The sequence below is a fragment of the Halichoerus grypus genome, chromosome 5 (genome assembly GCF_964656455.1).
Source record: "Halichoerus grypus chromosome 5, mHalGry1.hap1.1, whole genome shotgun sequence".
NCBI lineage: Eukaryota > Metazoa > Chordata > Mammalia > Carnivora > Phocidae > Halichoerus > Halichoerus grypus.
The window spans coordinates 91,196,536-91,212,652 of NC_135716.1; the positions used below are offsets into that span (position 1 = coordinate 91,196,536).

At 51.1% G+C, this 16,117-nt stretch overlaps 2 protein-coding genes across 5 annotated transcripts in view; both read left to right on the top strand.

Annotated features, from left to right (window-relative positions):
• Nucleotides 1-9,671, top strand: part of IGSF3 (immunoglobulin superfamily member 3) — a 90,872-nt gene extending 81,201 nt beyond the window's left edge. For both annotated transcript variants that reach the window (XM_036091800.2, XM_036091801.2), the window contains 3 exons: nt 445-852; nt 4,221-4,694; nt 6,454-9,671. In XM_036091800.2, the coding sequence (XP_035947693.1) occupies nt 445-852; nt 4,221-4,694; nt 6,454-6,704 (1,133 nt within the window). In that variant the 3' untranslated portion in view covers nt 6,705-9,671. The remainder of the gene's footprint in view (nt 1-444; nt 853-4,220; nt 4,695-6,453) is intronic.
• A 4,240-nt stretch (nt 9,672-13,911) lies between these two features.
• CD58 (CD58 molecule) overlaps nt 13,912-16,117 on the top strand; it is a 39,825-nt gene continuing 37,619 nt past the window's right edge. Inside the window, exon 1 of one of the 3 annotated variants that reach the window (XM_036091803.2) lies at nt 13,912-14,072. In XM_036091803.2, the coding sequence (XP_035947696.1) occupies nt 14,003-14,072 (70 nt within the window). In that variant the 5' untranslated portion in view covers nt 13,912-14,002. The remainder of the gene's footprint in view (nt 14,073-16,117) is intronic. The other 2 variants (XR_013447960.1, XM_036091802.2) reach the window with 2 other exon arrangements.

Below are 16,117 nucleotides of genomic sequence, written 5' to 3' on the forward strand. Positions count from 1 at the left end.
TTGAGAGGGAACCCGAGAAAGTAAGAACTGCAATTCGTAAGGCCAACTTGGGAACATATTTAACTGTCTCATCTGCAGTTCTTTTTGTGGTGGACGGTCCAGCATATTCTAGTCATCATGTGGTCAGTTTTCAAAATTCGCTCTTGGTTCGAAAGGGGGTCTCACCTTGTCCTTTTCTGCCTGGCCCTTCCCAGCCGGCCCTTCTGGTCAACCATAGGCTCATGGGCTGCTCTCATTTGGGTGTGGAGTCCTCTGTACCTCATGCTTGTTCCCTCCTATGCTCTGAACCGATGAGATAGAAATGGGGGGACCGCTGTTACCATGAACTGCTCGCAATCCATGCACTCAGACGCATGATCAGGGGACTCAGAATGTACGTGGAAAGGGTGCATGTGGGTGGCCTGTCCTTCCATGAGGCTAATATGTCTTTCCTCGCCTTTCTAGATAGCCGCCTGAGGCTCAGCCAAGCGCAGGGGAACCTGTCGGTCCTGGAGACGCAGCAGGTGCAGCTGGAGTGTGTGGTGCTGAACCGCACCAGCGCGGCCTCCCAGCTTGTGGTGGAGTGGTTTGTGTGGAAGCCCAACCACCCGGAACGGGAGACCGTGGCCCGCCTGAGCCGCGAGGCTACCTTCCACTATGGGGAACAGGCGGCCAAAAACAACCTGAAGGGGCGGCTGCATTTGGAGAGCCCTTCCCCCGGTGTGTACCGGCTCTTCATCCAGAATGTGGCAGTGCAGGACAGTGGGACCTACAGCTGCCGCGTGGAGGAGTGGCTGCCCAGTCCCAGCGGCGTGTGGTATAAGCGGGCAGAGGACACTGCCGGGCAGATGGCTGTGACCATCATGCGGCCAGGTGAGGGTTAATGTCCCCAGGCTGTCACTGCTCTGCGTATTTCCCCTCCAAGTGTCATACTTTATGCGCTGCACAAAATGAGTGTATTAATACATTGTTTGCAGTTAAATTTATGAGCATTTACATTTTGCATTTGCATTCAGGATTGTCTCACATTTTTTTTCCCCTCGTGAAAGGAAAATGGCACATCTGGCTTTGGCCTAAAGTGATTCTGTTTCTTAACCAGAATAGCATTTTTCGATTAATTGTTGCAGAACATAGAGTATTTTCTTTTTAAGGTACATTCCGACTCAGAAGGTGGTGGATATGCAAAAATCTTGAAACAGTAGCCATGTGGTTTAAAAAAAATTAAGCCTGTGGATTTACAGTGGAAAAGAATTGATTCACATGCTTTAAATAGAAAGAGCATGCTTTAAATAGGAAGAGATGAAATTCAATCTCATTTCCTAATAATTTTGTTGGTACCAGTCACTGCTCTGTGTGGCCTTTCTTGTCTTTGTTGTCGTTTCTAAAGTTGCTAAATGCACATAATTACTCGGTAGAATTACGGTTACTCATTTCAACCCGTAATGAAAGCAGAGGTAAGCCGGATTCCTGGGTCCCCTGCGACATCACATCCTCGTCCATCCTAGTCCCAGCAAAAAGTCAGTGGTCCCCCGGAGGTCATGGAGCAGAAATGAACTGGTGGCCTGCGTCGGTGTGAGCGCTTTGTCTTGTTCGTTTCCCACGCATCCCGGCGTTCCGATCTGTGGTCTGTTGGAAGCGTCCGTCACGTTTGCACGTCTCACGAGAGCGGCTCTTTTCGTGGGTGGAGCCTCGCAGCTGTGCCTGCCCCATGTGTCACGGAACACACTTCAGGACTGAATACGCCCTTTGTTCCGGGAAAGGCGCATTATCTCACTGCTCTGTGTCTTGCCTACACTGGATGGGAAATCACCTCTGCTTTGAGTTACTCATAGTTCCCATGAGCTTTTGTTTTTTTTCCTTTTACCGTGCCTAGAAACTGCTGCGTGTCTTCTCCCAAAGGTGAAATTGTAGAGAGGTGGCAGCTGAGCACTCTTCTTCCCCAACACCCACCCATGTGCGCATCCCCACACTAGGGCTGCAGGGAGACTGGGGCGCGGGGCGGGGTTGGCAGACATTTAGGGAGCACCGGCGGCATTCCTGCCTAACATACAGAGAGGAGGCATAAGCGGACTTTCTTGGGACTTATACCTGAAACAGGAAAGAGTGCTAAAGTCTGCACAGGGAGGTGGTTTGGCCTATTCTAGAAGGGGACAGACACGGGCAACCAAATTCGTACAGAGATATGTTAAAGGTGGGGGCGTGGACAGGTGGACATTAGTTTCATTCAAAAAACTTGCATTGAGTCATTACTGCAGACGAGGCACTGGAAGGAGCCAGGAAATTTAAATTAAAACTCAAATGCTTAAATAGCAAGCATTCAGGGGCGCCTGGGTGGTGCTGTCAGTTAAGCACCGACTCTTGGTTTCAGCTCAGGGTTGTGAGATCAAGCCCTGCATCGGGCTCCACGCTCAGCGCAGAGTCTGCTGGAGATTCTCCCTCTCCCTCTGCCCCTCCTGCTTGTGCTCTCTCTCTCTCTAAAATAAATAAATCTTTAGATTGTAAGTATTCAGACAAGAAGAAAACAAAGGGAGAGTAGATGGGGAAGAGGCCCTTCCGAGGAACTAAATGTCCAGTGGTCTCTGATCGTCTTGCCATTTTGGGTGTATTGCGTCTTATTGGCCAGCCACTAGGAGCTTTAGGATACCACTGTGGTAGACTCTGCAGAGCAAAGGTGCCCTAGACTGCTCCTTGATCTGCAGTATTTCTCTCTGATGGCTCTGGGGTTACAGTTAGCCATGCTCTCTGGAAGGATCAGCTGATGAGCCAAGGAGCGTGAGTCGCCTATGAACGGATATTCTGCGCCCTGCCACCTTGCCCTCCAGCGTGTTCTCCCCCATGGGAGCTGGGCTGAGGCGCTGTTCCCGCCACCTGTAGCCGGTTCCCGAGGCTTTCTGTGCCAGCGATGCAAACCAAGATTCTAGATGGGCCATGGCGGGTGTGGAGGGGCTTGGCAGAGCCCCACAAAGGTGGGGGAACCCCCAGCTTTGTGTTCACCTTTGAGCAACATTAAGCCAATTCATTGAAAGCCCAGGACAGTACTTGGGAAATGCTCCTATTTGGTCTTCATCCAAGCAGAATCCGATTTGGTATCTCTACTTTTGTTACCATTATGTTGGCATCTTTTATGAGCATTTCATAAACAGAGCCAAACAGGCCATTTAGGAGGTAGGGAATGGATTATTTGTTTAGTACCTACCCCATTGAGCCAGAAAAAAAAAGGGGGGGTGCACAGCAAAATCAAGAAACAGATTATGGCTGCCTGGTGCTGTCTGAAGTGTGACTCCCCTGCTTGGTACCTTTCCCTGGCCGTTTTGTGTCTCCCGTCTCCATCGGAAGGATGCTGTCCGTGTCATCCTTCTGGGGGCTCTGTGCTCAGGGCGCGGGGCCCTTTCAGGTCTCGGGCTTGAGTCCTTGGAGATTACTTACCTCCTCGGGTTCACTGTGGCATAGATAATGGTCCACATGCACACAGTTTGAACTCAGAAGCTGAGGGGTGAATGAATTTCCCAGGGCTGCCACAACAAATTAGTACCAACTTCATAGCTTAAAACAACAACAGTTTATTCTCTGACAGTTCTGGAGGCTAGAAGTCTAGAAGCAAGTTGTCAGCAGAGCCAGGCTCCCCCTGAAGCTTCTAGGGAAGAATCCTTCCTTGGCTTTTCCGGCGTCTCGTGGCCCCAAGTGTCCCCTGGCTTGTGGCTGCATTGCTTCAAATTCTGCCTCTATGTCCTTTCTGTGTGTCCCCTTGTCTTCCTATCAGGACACCAGTCATTGGATTAGGGCCCACCCTAAATCCAGGGTGAGTTCGTTACAGCTGCAAAGACCCTATTTCCAATCAAGGTCACATTCTGAGGGTCCAGATAGACATGAATTTTTAGGGGGACCCTTCAGCCCCTGCAAGAGGTTACAGTGAAAATAAGTGTCCCTTCCTCCCCAGATTCCCATAAGCAGCCGTACTACCAGCTTCTTGTGAATTCTTCTGCGGATATTCGATGCAAATATAAACAGATACATGTGTCGGAATAAAACATATTTTCTTCTGCACACAGTGACTTGTAGGGTACCCAGTGTTCTATAGCCTAGCGATCTTTCTAGAGATTCTCCTTCCATTTTGCTTTCAATAGGTGTGTGTTGTATATAACTATGTTACTAGAGTGTATTTGGTGACGGACATGCAGATTGTTGTGAGCAAAGAAGTTAAAACAGCCTCTTTTTCCTTTTTTGCCCCTCGCCTCCCCCAGATGCTGCCCTGCAGGTGGACATGGTGGTCCCCAATGCCACAGTGTCCGAGAAGGCAGGTTTCCAGCTGGACTGCAGCATTGTTTCTCGGTCAAGTCAGGACTCCCGCTTTGCCGTGGCCTGGTACTCCCTGAGGACTAAAGCTGGAGGGGAAAGGGACGGCCCTGGCCTGGGCGAACAGGAGGAGGAAGGGGACGAGGAGGAGGAGGAGGAGGAGGACCCAATGGAGCGGACGGCCCTGCTGAGCGTGGGCCCAGATGCCGTCTTTGGCCCAGAAGGCAGCCCCTGGGAGGGCAGGCTTCGCTTCCAGAGGCTCTCCCCGTTGCTCTATCGGCTCACCGTGCTGCAGGCAAGCCCCCAGGACACGGGGAACTACTCCTGCCGAGTGGAGGAGTGGCTGCCCAGCCCTCAGAAGGAATGGTACCGGCTGACGGAAGAGGAGTCGGCCCCCATCGGCATCCGGGTTCTGGACACAAGTGAGTTTGCCCAGGTTGCAGGGGAAGGTTGTCTCTGTTGGTTCCAACCGTTGGTTCCAGTGGTCTGGAAGAATAAAATCAGAGCTCGATTATGGGTTAATAAGCAGTTTTCCCACTTGTCATAGGCATTTCGACTTTGCCATGCCAGTTCGTATAGTTGACCCTCAATTGAGGATAGGAGTTAAAGTGAGAACATACCATCCAGTAATCTTTCTAATCAACTCGATGTTCCACCAGATTCTATTTTAGTGAGATTTCATTATCCAAGTATCTTGTGAGATGTTACGGTGTCGCTCTTTAGAATATCCAGCTTAGTCCTACTTTAGCCAGTTAGCGTGTTTCAGACTCAGAAGGAGGACAAAAAATGAAGCCCGAGTGCGTCGCTGCTCTGTTTTTCTCAAGTTCCTGGCTCGTGTGTATTTTGGAGGGTGACTTGGAGGTTGAGCTGGATTCTGCATGATTGGCTGGGATGACCAGTGATACTGCAGGGCCCTGCTCACCATCAGTGGCTACTCCAGAAAGGTCCAGAGCTCAGAATTCTCATCACATCAAGAGACTCCATGGCCAGAGACTGGAAGAAATAATTGCTGACCTAAATGATTTTTTCTCACAAGGCACTCTTTTAAGTTGCCCTTCTGTCAAAGTGTGGCATAGAGCAGACTGAAGATGGCATTTGTCACCGTAAACTTGGCCTGCAATGCAGAAATAAAAAATCTGCTGGAAACTGTAACCTCTTTTCCGTTTCAGCCAAAACATTTTACCGGGTAAATTGATTTGAGGTTTCTCGTTTTATCAGCTTTTTCTTTTCTTTGACTACCTCCTGTTTAGGAGATGGAACCATATGAAATTGAAGTTTTGTAGGTCAAAAGTGGGTGACTATCAGCAATTTCATATACTTTGGAAATCTAATAAGTGTAAGTGCATGTTGAATATTCTTAATAATACTGAGCAACAGCTATGCAGTAGAAATGAAAGCAGAGAAAAGCCTAAATCATACTCAGACACCCTAACAGTCTACTGAATAACCCAAAAGTACAAGCGAAGGTGTTTAGACCACATTTTATCTGCCCACTGTGGATGTCCCTATTTAAGTTTCGTAGTACATAGAGGTCATCCAGCAGCCTTATTTTCCAGAGAAAATGGAAGGTCTCCTGCTGAGGTCTCCCACGCCAGAGCAGACCTCGACTGGGTCTGGGGTGTGGGGGGAGCGGGTTTCATTCCCTTCCATATCCAGGAATAACTAGCACTGAATTCACTGTGGACATTTGTAAATGGTCCATAATGGCATTTCAATTGATAATGTTAAGCAAGTAAGCATCATTTCTGGTAAAACTGCTCTCAGAAGCTGGCGGGGGGAGAGAACGGGTCCCATCCCAAAGAAGGACGTTTGGAGCAGAACTGAGTGCATAGGGACATGTGAAGTATCACCAGACAGGCAGTGCGGACTGGGGTGGTCAGCTGCTCCACCATCTAGATGCAGTTGGGTTCACAATCAATAAACTGTATTTGATTCTATGGCTCTCCAAGCACAGTACTGGCTCCCCGCGGGAGACGGAGGCATTGCTTTGAATGAACTTCAGCTGGGAATCGGAAGAGGCGCTGCTGTGTGAACAGGGCTAGGGGGGTGGTCTCCCCTCCCTTAGCAGCAGCCGGGGAAAGACAGGGTGGGGGCGGGAGTTGGGTTGGGCTGGGCGAGGGCTTCGGGAACGAGGGCCGGCGGTCCAGGCTCCCAGCCCTCACGGTCTTGCCTCTGTTCCAGGTTCCACCCTGCAGTCCATCATCTGCTCCAATGACGCGCTCTTCTACTTTGTCTTCTTCTACCCTTTCCCCATCTTCGGCATCCTCATCATCACCATCCTATTGGTACGCTTCAAGAGCCGGAACTCCAGCAAGAACTCGGATGGGAAGAATGGGGTGCCCCTGTTGTGGATCAAAGAGCCACACCTCAACTACTCCCCCACTTGCCTGGAGCCCCCTGTGCTCAGTATCCACCCAGGAGCCATAGACTAAGGGGAGCCCAGCGGACCTCAGCCACAGAGGAGCTGAGACTCTCCCTTCCTGCCTCTTGCTCTGCGATCGCTCAGCAGACAGCACCCAACCTCTGGAGTGCTCTTGCCCGAAAACTGTCAGACTTGAGAAGTGTTCAAAGTCCCCGATCAGTCACAGAGACAGACTGCCTCTCAGTGGCAGTCCTGGTTGGTTAGCTGTTTTGGAGCAGATGTCCTTATCCTGCAGAACTAGGCTCCTTGTTTCTGTTTCCGGTAATGTAGTGAGTAGCTCCAGGTGCCGTGTCTACTCACTGATTTATATAGTATTCTCATATAGATGTGACAGGGGTTCTTATTCTTTGTAATGGACTCTTTTTAAATCCCTTTGGTTTACCCTTTTTGGATTCCGTAACGTGACGGACGAATTTCTCTTTAAGGTACCACTGATGGCAAAAGGAGGGATGAACTTTATGGCGCAAAGGAATCTCTTCCAAGACTTATTGTTTTTGCGTACTTGAAAATGCTACCCACGGATCAGAACACACCCAAACGTTTTCTACTTTCTTAACGAGACTCGAAAATTATGTGTAGTGTGGGCCCAATTTGTATCTTATCTTTTCCCTCAGCTGGAGTGGTTGGAACCACTTTGTAGTAGTCAAGATGAAAGCATTGAATTTTGCTTCAAAGAACTGTGTACGTACAACAGAAATCCTGCATAACCCCATTAGGAGTAGATGGTGCCTGACCAGCCTGTCAGGGAGGCAAAGAATAGGCTTCATCCCAAAAAAACCCCCACAAAAACAAAAAACCCACTTTGTTGGAGAATAAGTCAGAAGCTCCAAACAGCACACACTTTGCCAGCTAAAGTGGGCAACACACTGCTTTTAGCAGCTACTGACTTTCAGATTGATCAGAGCCAGTGATTAGGGAAGGAAGGACAAAAGGCTAGTTGTTGGCTTGATCTGTTCTGCACCAGATGTCTCTAACTGATAACTGTGAGTGGGGGGGCTTCCATTTTAAGGTGCTTTGCCAAACTCTTAAGGGAAAGTGGCCAGGGAGCCTGAAAAGGGGACAGTGCTGAGCTGACCACAGGGGGCCCAAGCAGCTACCCACAGGACACCACGTACCTGGAGGGCACGGGGCGGGCTGAGCGCTAAGCTCCCGCAGGGGTCAGTGGTGGGATGGGGTGGTTTCCAGAGCCTGACCTTGGAGACCAGGGGAGGTATAACTGCCACGCTGGAGGTATGAAGACTAGGTTTTTCTTCTTCCCTCCGGGTAGATTTTCCTCAAAGAGAACGGTGTCTTTCTTATTCACCATTTCTGTCTGCGTGGGTCTTACTGCCATGAGAATATCTGCCCCGGAGAGGTCCAGACACGGCCCTTTTGTGACCCATTCAGACGACCTAGTCTCAGCGGGAAGTCATCACATGGCTGTGTGGGTCTTTGCCTTCCCCTTTCTTAGATCTTGTTTGTGGTTTCAGGCGATTTGGTTGTTCATTGTTATGGTGGCTTTTCATTCGAATGCCCACTGAAGCCCAGCAGAGCCAGTGTCACCCTGTTCCTTTACACTATGGGGCAACGTGCTTGGCTCCCCTGGCTCCCCTGGCTCCCCTGGCACGCCGTCGTGGGTTACAAGTGTTGCCTTTTGCGCACTCCATGGGAGGCGTGCTCATGCCCTGGCGCTTCTCTGTTTTGCCGGTCAAGAGCGCCATCTCCTTTCCTCTTAAACTTGCATCTTGACTCCCCAGGGAATTCCCAGTTTAGAAAAAGCCACCAGGGATTCTGGAGCTAAGTCTAACCAGAGAGATGATTGTTCTGAGGCTGAACAGACGCCCCGGGAGGCCAGGTGGGTGCTGATCCGTGTTGGGGTCCGTGGGGGTGCTCATCGGATGCTCTGCTGTTGCGTAGTTGAGGGGAAGCAAGACCACCGACAGGCTTGTGGAGACCTGCCTCCCTTTCTTGCGCCCGCACCAGTGCTCTCCTCTGAGACCGTGTGCAGGCAGCCACCTGCATCCCTCTGTTGCCTCATGTGCTCACTCCCATTTATCACGTGGACTGCATCAGCGCCTCGGACGTAGAGTCCACCTGCTCGGCCGTGAGGGAAGAAGGCAGTCCTTTGCCCCGTTTCTTCCTTTCCGGCGCCGGGGCTTTCGGTGGAAAATTGGCCCCTAATTTGTAGCCTGAGTCAATGAGGGAAGATGACTTACTTTCCTCCGTGAGAAGGGGAAGATGCCAGAGGGCCGGCCGGGACTGGGCGTGTGAGGACTAAGAAGAGCTGACTTTGCATTGGTTCACAGCTATAGAAAAGTAGGTAATGCACGGAATTAAGTATGTGAAGCAGTTGCAGGAAATTTGAAAGGAAGAAAAGAAACCGAAGCCAGTATTTTAACAATTGGGTTTTTTTTTTTTTTTTTTTTTGTCCCCGTGTATTTTCTATTGGGCTGGGGGATACCATCAAAGGGTGAGCTTTGCAACTTTCTGTGAAAATCCCCAGGACCTTGTTTGGCCATTTCTATGGAAATGTGGTGTCAGATGAGTGGTAATGGTGCCCTCCAGTGGCTGGAGACCTCATTGTACACGGCCTACAGGAGTTCTAGGCCATGGACCAGGAGAGGAAAACTACCAGATGTACTCTTGACTTATCTACAGCTACAATGTTGCATTCATGAAAAACTACCCGGTGCTAGGCCCATCCCAGGACATGGATATGACCACACCCTCCTCCATCAGGGGGTCTCTGTAGCAGGTTTTCGTATTCTTTTCAAACAATGGTTTCTCTGCGTTTATTGTTGAAAAAACAGGTAGGGTAAGGAAACTACCCATGCATGATGTAGAGAGCTGTTGATCTGTTTTTGGTTTGTTTTTTTTGTTTGTTTTGGGTTTTTTTTTGGTTTTTGGTTTTTTTTTTAAAGGAGAACTATTTGTAAAATGTTGCACTAAAATGTTTTATATACACTTCAGAGACCTGTAGTAAATTATGTTGAAAATATGGCTGTTTGCAGTTACTGGAGCCCACTGTCCTTCTTTCTCTTAACCAGCCTCTCTCCGTGAAACCGCCCTGGGAGCGTGGAGTTCTGCCTCTGGCATTGTGTTGGCCTGCTAGGCTCAAGGGTCAAGAATTGCAGCCTTTATTACCCCGCCCTGCCCCCAGCCTAAAGAGTGCCTTTGTACAAATGATGGGGGAAACAAAACAAAACAAAACAAAAAAGGCTTTCCCAAGACGCTTTACTGCCATCTGCTGAAGATGAATCATAGTAAATGTACACAACTACCCTGACTGTCAAGGCCATGCTTCCCCCAGATCTGTGCACACACCACACACCTGGAGGCCTGATAGGCAGGTTCAGAAGGCAGAGCTCCTTAACCAGCTTTCCTTTTTAGGGGGACAGGACAGGAAGGGGTGGGAGGAGACTGATGGAGAAGGAGCGCAGGAACAGGGAATAACCTTCCCCTTGGCTACGGAGGGCCTCCGCAGCAAGACCACACCACCTTTCCCAAACGATGGAGTGTTGTCCCGACCTGGACTTGTCAGCAAGCATTTTCCAGGATACAGGAACCGCACAGGAGCTGTGTCTTCCTGCTCAGGGTGCCTTCCTGCACAGCACGCCAGTCCACGTTCCCCGCGTCCCTCGAACGCTGGCGTGGTACGGAGGAGTTGGCCACTTCTGCAAAATGAGAATGATAGAATGATTAAAACCACAGCAGTGATACATGATCTGTAATTCTTTACATTGCACAGAATATGCAAAAGAAATATGCAGGTAAAAAGCAGAGGGAGGCGCTTCCTTTTCTCTTTAAAAATCCAAACCTTTCAGAGGCTTTAATCTGTGCTTTCCTCTGCTCTGCAGCCGCATCTGCTGCATCCTTATCAACTTCTTGCAGCTGCTGGCCTGGCCAGGAGTTGAAATGGGATTGTTTATCCCTTGGGTACCCAGAATGCTTCCATGTTATATCTTAACGTTCTACTTTTGCCTAATTTTTCTCCCAAATGCTTTCTGCCAGGGAACATTTTTTTAAAAGTCTTTTTTTTTTTTTTAAGATTTTATTTATTTATTTGACAGAGCAAGAGAGCGCAAGCTGGGGGAACAGTAGGAGGGTGAGGGAGAAGCAGGCTCCCCTCCAAGCAGGGAGCCCGATGCGGGGCTCAATCCCAGGACCCTGGGATCATGACCTGAGCCGAAGGCAGACGCTTAACCATCTGAGCCACCCAGGTGCCCCTGCCAGGGAACATTTTAAAAAGGGAAATGGAGTATTGTGGAAGAAGATTACCCATCTACGCCTTTGGTGCAAATCTGCCCAGTGTTTATATAAGGGAAATGGATGTACATTTCCACAAGAGGCAGGGACAATTTCCATGTATGCAAGATTAGGAGCAGTGTTTTGCTCAGCTCATCCTGGGATTTCTAAGCTTCCTGGGGATAGTTCCAAGGTTGGCAAAAACTAGAGCCAGAGTACCAGAGAGGGACATGCTAGGAAGAGTAGCTACCTCCGGCCACGTGAGCAGGTTGGATGAGCCCTCCTTTCTTACCTCTGGTTCATGATTTTCTACAGTGACAAGCAGATAAGACTGGACCTCAATACTGGCCACAGGATGAAAAATACATCCACTCTCTTTTGGGGGCAAGTCTTCAGTATACGAAGAGAGCCTTTTTGGCCCATTGCCTAACTCAGGTCCACTTTTCCGAGCCACTTTTGACTCATAAAGTCTGCTGGACCATGCATAGAAGCTCCTCTAAAAATGCTTGGTAGAAGGGAGTACCTGGCTGGCTCAGCCAGTAGGGCATGTGACTCTTAATCTTGGGGTTTTGGGTTCGAGCCCCACGTTGGGTGTGATGTAAATATTTCAAAAAAATTGCTTGACAGAAGCCCAGCATTTCTCTTACTGAAAAAGCTGGCACTGCTCGTTGGTCTTGGTCAGAGGAGCATCTAACCAAAGAAGACCTAACAAATCATTCCTCACCCAAAGGCTGGAGACCATGACCTGAGGCATACTTCCCGCCCCACGTGACTGGGCAGAACTTTCCCCAGCCATGCTGGGCTGACCGTGCCTGCTGGCTAGTCCGATCAGTAGCATGGCCGCCTATCCAAAAGTTGCATCCTGTTCCTGTATGAGAAGGTAAGAGTGGCTCTTTAGATTTAACTTCAGTTGGACTCCCAGTTCTGCCCCTTACTGTGTGTCCTTGGGCAAGTCATTTACCTTCTCTGAGTCTCCGTTTCCTCATCTTTGAAAATAGGGAGAGCAAGAAGATTAAAATAATTCGGGTAATGCACTTTAACACAAGGCCTGGCTTGGTAAGTGCTCAGCAGATGTTTGCTGTTCTATCACTTCTCAGTTCAAAAACGTTGAGAGGCTCTCCAGTGTCTAAAAGTTTGACCCCATCCTACCTTTCTCAGCTGGCCTGAGTTCCCACCAGCTCCGGACAGAACAGAAACTTGATTTTCTCACATTTTGTGCTATACACTTCACCTGCCTCATGTTCTCAATATCTACAAATGGTAGGGAAGGTTTTAAGGTAAGAGGCTTCCCGGTACATGACATTGGTCCCAGAAATTTCACTGACAGAAATACCTTTTAAGATTTAAGGTATTTTTTTTTTTAAGTAGGCTCCCCACCCAGCGTGGAGCCCAACACAGGGCTTGAACTCACAACCCTGAGATAAAGACCTGAGCTGAGATCAAGAGTCAGGTGCTTGACTGAGCCACCCAAGGGGCCCCTAGATACCTTTTAAGACCTTATGCCTGGGGGCGCCTGGGTGGCTCAGTCGTTAAGCGTCTGCCTTCGGCTCAGGTCATGATCCCAGAGTCCTGGGATCGAGCCCCACATCGGGCTCCCCGCTCCGTGGGAGGCCTGCTTCTCCCTCTCCCACTCCCCCGCTTGTGTTCCCTCTCTCACTGTGTCTCTGTCAAATAAATAAATAAATCTTTAAAAAAAAAAAAAAAACCTTATGCCTGACTTAAGAACTAATGAATTCTTACAGTACAGTTCAACTGTCTTGAGTGGTTTTGTGATCCTCACTTGAGGAGGATGGAGATGACCACAACAATAAAGCACATTTCCACTCAGTTTCACAACTGACACGTTGATGTTTATAAGGACAGCAAGGTGTCCTGTTCACCTGAAGAGCTTCAGAGTTCCCTTAGCTCCCACAGCTGGGCAGGGGCAGTTCATGTGCTTCCCTCTGAAAGGGGGCAGACAGGGAAGCCACGTGAGGAGCTGGTTCTGCGAGTCATTTGGTCTGGGGTCAGATTGAAGGGAGAACAAGCCCGTCAAGAAGACTAACCACTAGGGGGCGCCTCAGTGGCGCGGTCGGTCAAGCCGCTGCCTTTGGCTCAGGTCCTGGGATGGAGCCCCAAGTCCCGCTCCCTGCTCAGCGGGGAGTCTGCTTTTCCCTCTGCCCCTCCCCCGGCTCGTTCTCTCTCTCTCTCTCTCTCAAACAAACAAATAAATAATAAATAATCTATCTTAAAAAAAAAAAAAAGACTAACCACCAGCACGGAGTGTTCTAGGTGCCTTTCGCAGCTGGGGCGGGAGGTTTCAGAGGAGGCCGAAGAGTGAGGGGGCGACCAGACCTGACTCCTTAGCCTAAGGGAAAGTCCACAGCTGAGATGGAGGAAGAGGAAAACAAAGAGGAAACTGAGAAGGGAGAAACCCAAGGCTAGAAGTCCCAGCTCCGGGGAAAGAGAGGGTTGGGGGTGGGGGTGGCAGGCTTAAGGAAAACGTGGTCTGAACTTGACTGAGACCGGCGGGACCGGCTGCACCAGGTAACCCCGCACGTTCTAGCAGTTGCCCACAATGTCCCGTTTCCTTTTGTTTAGCATGTTGCTGCTGCTGGAAAACGCTGAAGGAAGTGCTTCGGAGCCTCCCAGTCCTTCGGCAGAGTTCTTCTGTCACCGTAGGGTCAAGCCGAGTGGGACGCAGCTTTGCGGGCGGGGGGGGGGGTTGGCCACAGCTTCCCCTTCCTCCTCCCCGACACCCCCAGTTACGGAGTTGCCTCCGTCACGTCCCAAACGTCCAGGAAAAGTGCTGGAAGAGCGGGAGGAACGAAAATAAGCCTGGTTTTTAAAACGCAAGCCACTTTGAAGGAAGAGCTTCGCAGAGCGGACGGGAGGCGGCGGAACGGCTCTGGGGACGTGCCGGCAGAGGAAGCAGCCGCGGCCAGGACACCATGAGGCGCGGGGCCGGGGCCGGGGCGGGGCCGGGGGCGGGGGCGGGTCCGGGGGCGGGGCCGGCCCCGGGGTCGGGAGAACCACGGGAAGCTGCTCGAGAACTTACTAGTACTCCCCTGCGCAGTCCGGCCCTAGAGGCCCGCCGGACGCGCCATGACCGCCGGGGTAGCCTGGGGCTGGGCCGCGGGGGTCCTCGGCGTGGTCTGCCTGGTGCTCCAGTTCGGTGAGTGGAGGCCTTCCCCGGGCCCTGGCGGGGACTGGGCAGCGCTGGGGGTGTCGGTGGCTTCAGGGCTCCGGGGCTGGGTGGACGGGCGGGGCTCGAGGTGGCCACAACTGGGTTGGGCAGAAGAAACGCAGCCAGCCGGACCTTGTCCGGCCGAGTTGTCACTTCAACAAGTCTCCCGTGGGTAGTCAGGAGGCAACCTTGACTTTAGGCACCGGAATCCGCGTTTGGAATAGGGACGGGACTCCGGCTCGCTCACTTCTCCAGTAGTTTCTTCTCTTAAGAATCCTTAACCCCGAACTCCCCCAAGGCCTTTCACCTCTCCACCACCCCACGCCTCCGGAAGGGTGTGCCTCTGCTGAGGTTCCAGTGACTGCTGAGCCACTTGTCGCCCCCACCACCCCCGCGGGGTACGGTCGCCGAGCGCTTGGACGGCCCTTTCACTGCTTCCGCAGCCGGTGAGCTCTCCCAGGACGGCTCCCGGCAGCGGGTTCCACCTACCCAAAGAACGCGGCTTATCCGCGGCGCCCCGCGTGGGGCGCAGGAGCCGCGACAGCCGATTGGTTCCCCCGCCCCCCCTTCCGACGCCGCGCCGCGTTTGAGTTGCGCTCCTGCCGGGAGGGTACCGGGCTTGGGACAGGGACCGGCCAAGAGAAATGTCTGAATCGCCCCAGGATTCCGAAGCAGGGCGGCTGGTGCTCCTTTCCCCTCCCTTGAAAATGTCAAAGAACTCTGTGCGTCTAGAACTGCTTTCATCCCTTTCCCACTTCTCAGCCAAATTAACAGCCCCACGAAATAAGTATGTCTCCATTTTTATCTCCCCACCTTTATAAACCCCTACACACACAGTCATAGCCAACCCCCTGGAGCGTAGTAACAAACGCTTAACAAGTTCTTCTTTCCTTGAGGGTTTCCCGTTGGGGGCCCCTTTGCACATACTACAGATCAATCTTCCAGTCCTCATTCTGCACTCAGCTTCCACGGAGTGCCTATGGGGTATGTGTCTGTGGAGGCCCGCCTAGCAGGGAGGGGTTGAGAGATCTCAAAGGTCCTACGGTCTAAGGCACAGAAGTAAATGTCGTTAAGACCGGCTGAGCATAAAGTGCTATGGCCGTGCACAGGGAAGGGAGCGAAGAACGTATTTTGTGAATCAAGTATCTCTTGTGACGCAAAAACGTCCTGGAAGGGGAGGGTTTTTGAACCTGGCCTCCAAGGCTAGACGGTATGTGGATGAGCCATGACGTGGGAGAAGATTCCAAGAGGTGAAAAAGACGGGAGCACAGTGTGCAGGGTGAACCTGGCAGTTGAGAGTCATTCAGTGTCCCTGGAGCGTAAGTGTGCTGGTGGGAGCTGGAGGCCCCACGGCAGAGAGCCCTGCACATCCCGGATGGGAGTTTGGAGAATTCTTTCTGGGCCTCACAGAATCAGAACCATGCGTTTAGGAGGAATAATCTGGCAGCAGTATGGAGGAGGGGTTGCAGCTGCGAGTCATCGGAGGTGGGAATGCCATCGCAGGGCGGATGCCATCACAGGACCCCCTGAGACTGTGGACAACGGGGAGATGCAGGTACGGGCGGAGCCTGACTCAATGAGAAGCAGCCCACCCGTGATAAAGAGCATCAGCTCTCCAGTCAGTGCTTGGCTTCCCACCCTGGCCCTGCTCCTTATATGGAATTGTAATTTCCGTTGGTTACCTAACTTCTGTGAGCCTCACTATCTTTGCCTTGGGAGAGAGAGAGAGAGCACCCCTCACTGGTGAGGGAGGGTAATGATAACATGTACTTCTGAGACTGTGAACATGAGTCACTGAATACAGTTTTACTGGGGGTCCACTATGTGTTGGGCACTGTACAAGGGACCGGGGTTACAACAAGAAACAGACTTCCCTGCCTCTTCGAAGCTTACATTATAGTCGGGGAGAGAGACAGAAAGTGAATAAATGAGTAAATATCTAGATGTTGGGTGGTGGTAAAGTAAACGCTTACTAATACAGAGATTAGTAATGCAGAGGAAAGGGGAGTGGGCATGGTTAATATTTCTTTTTA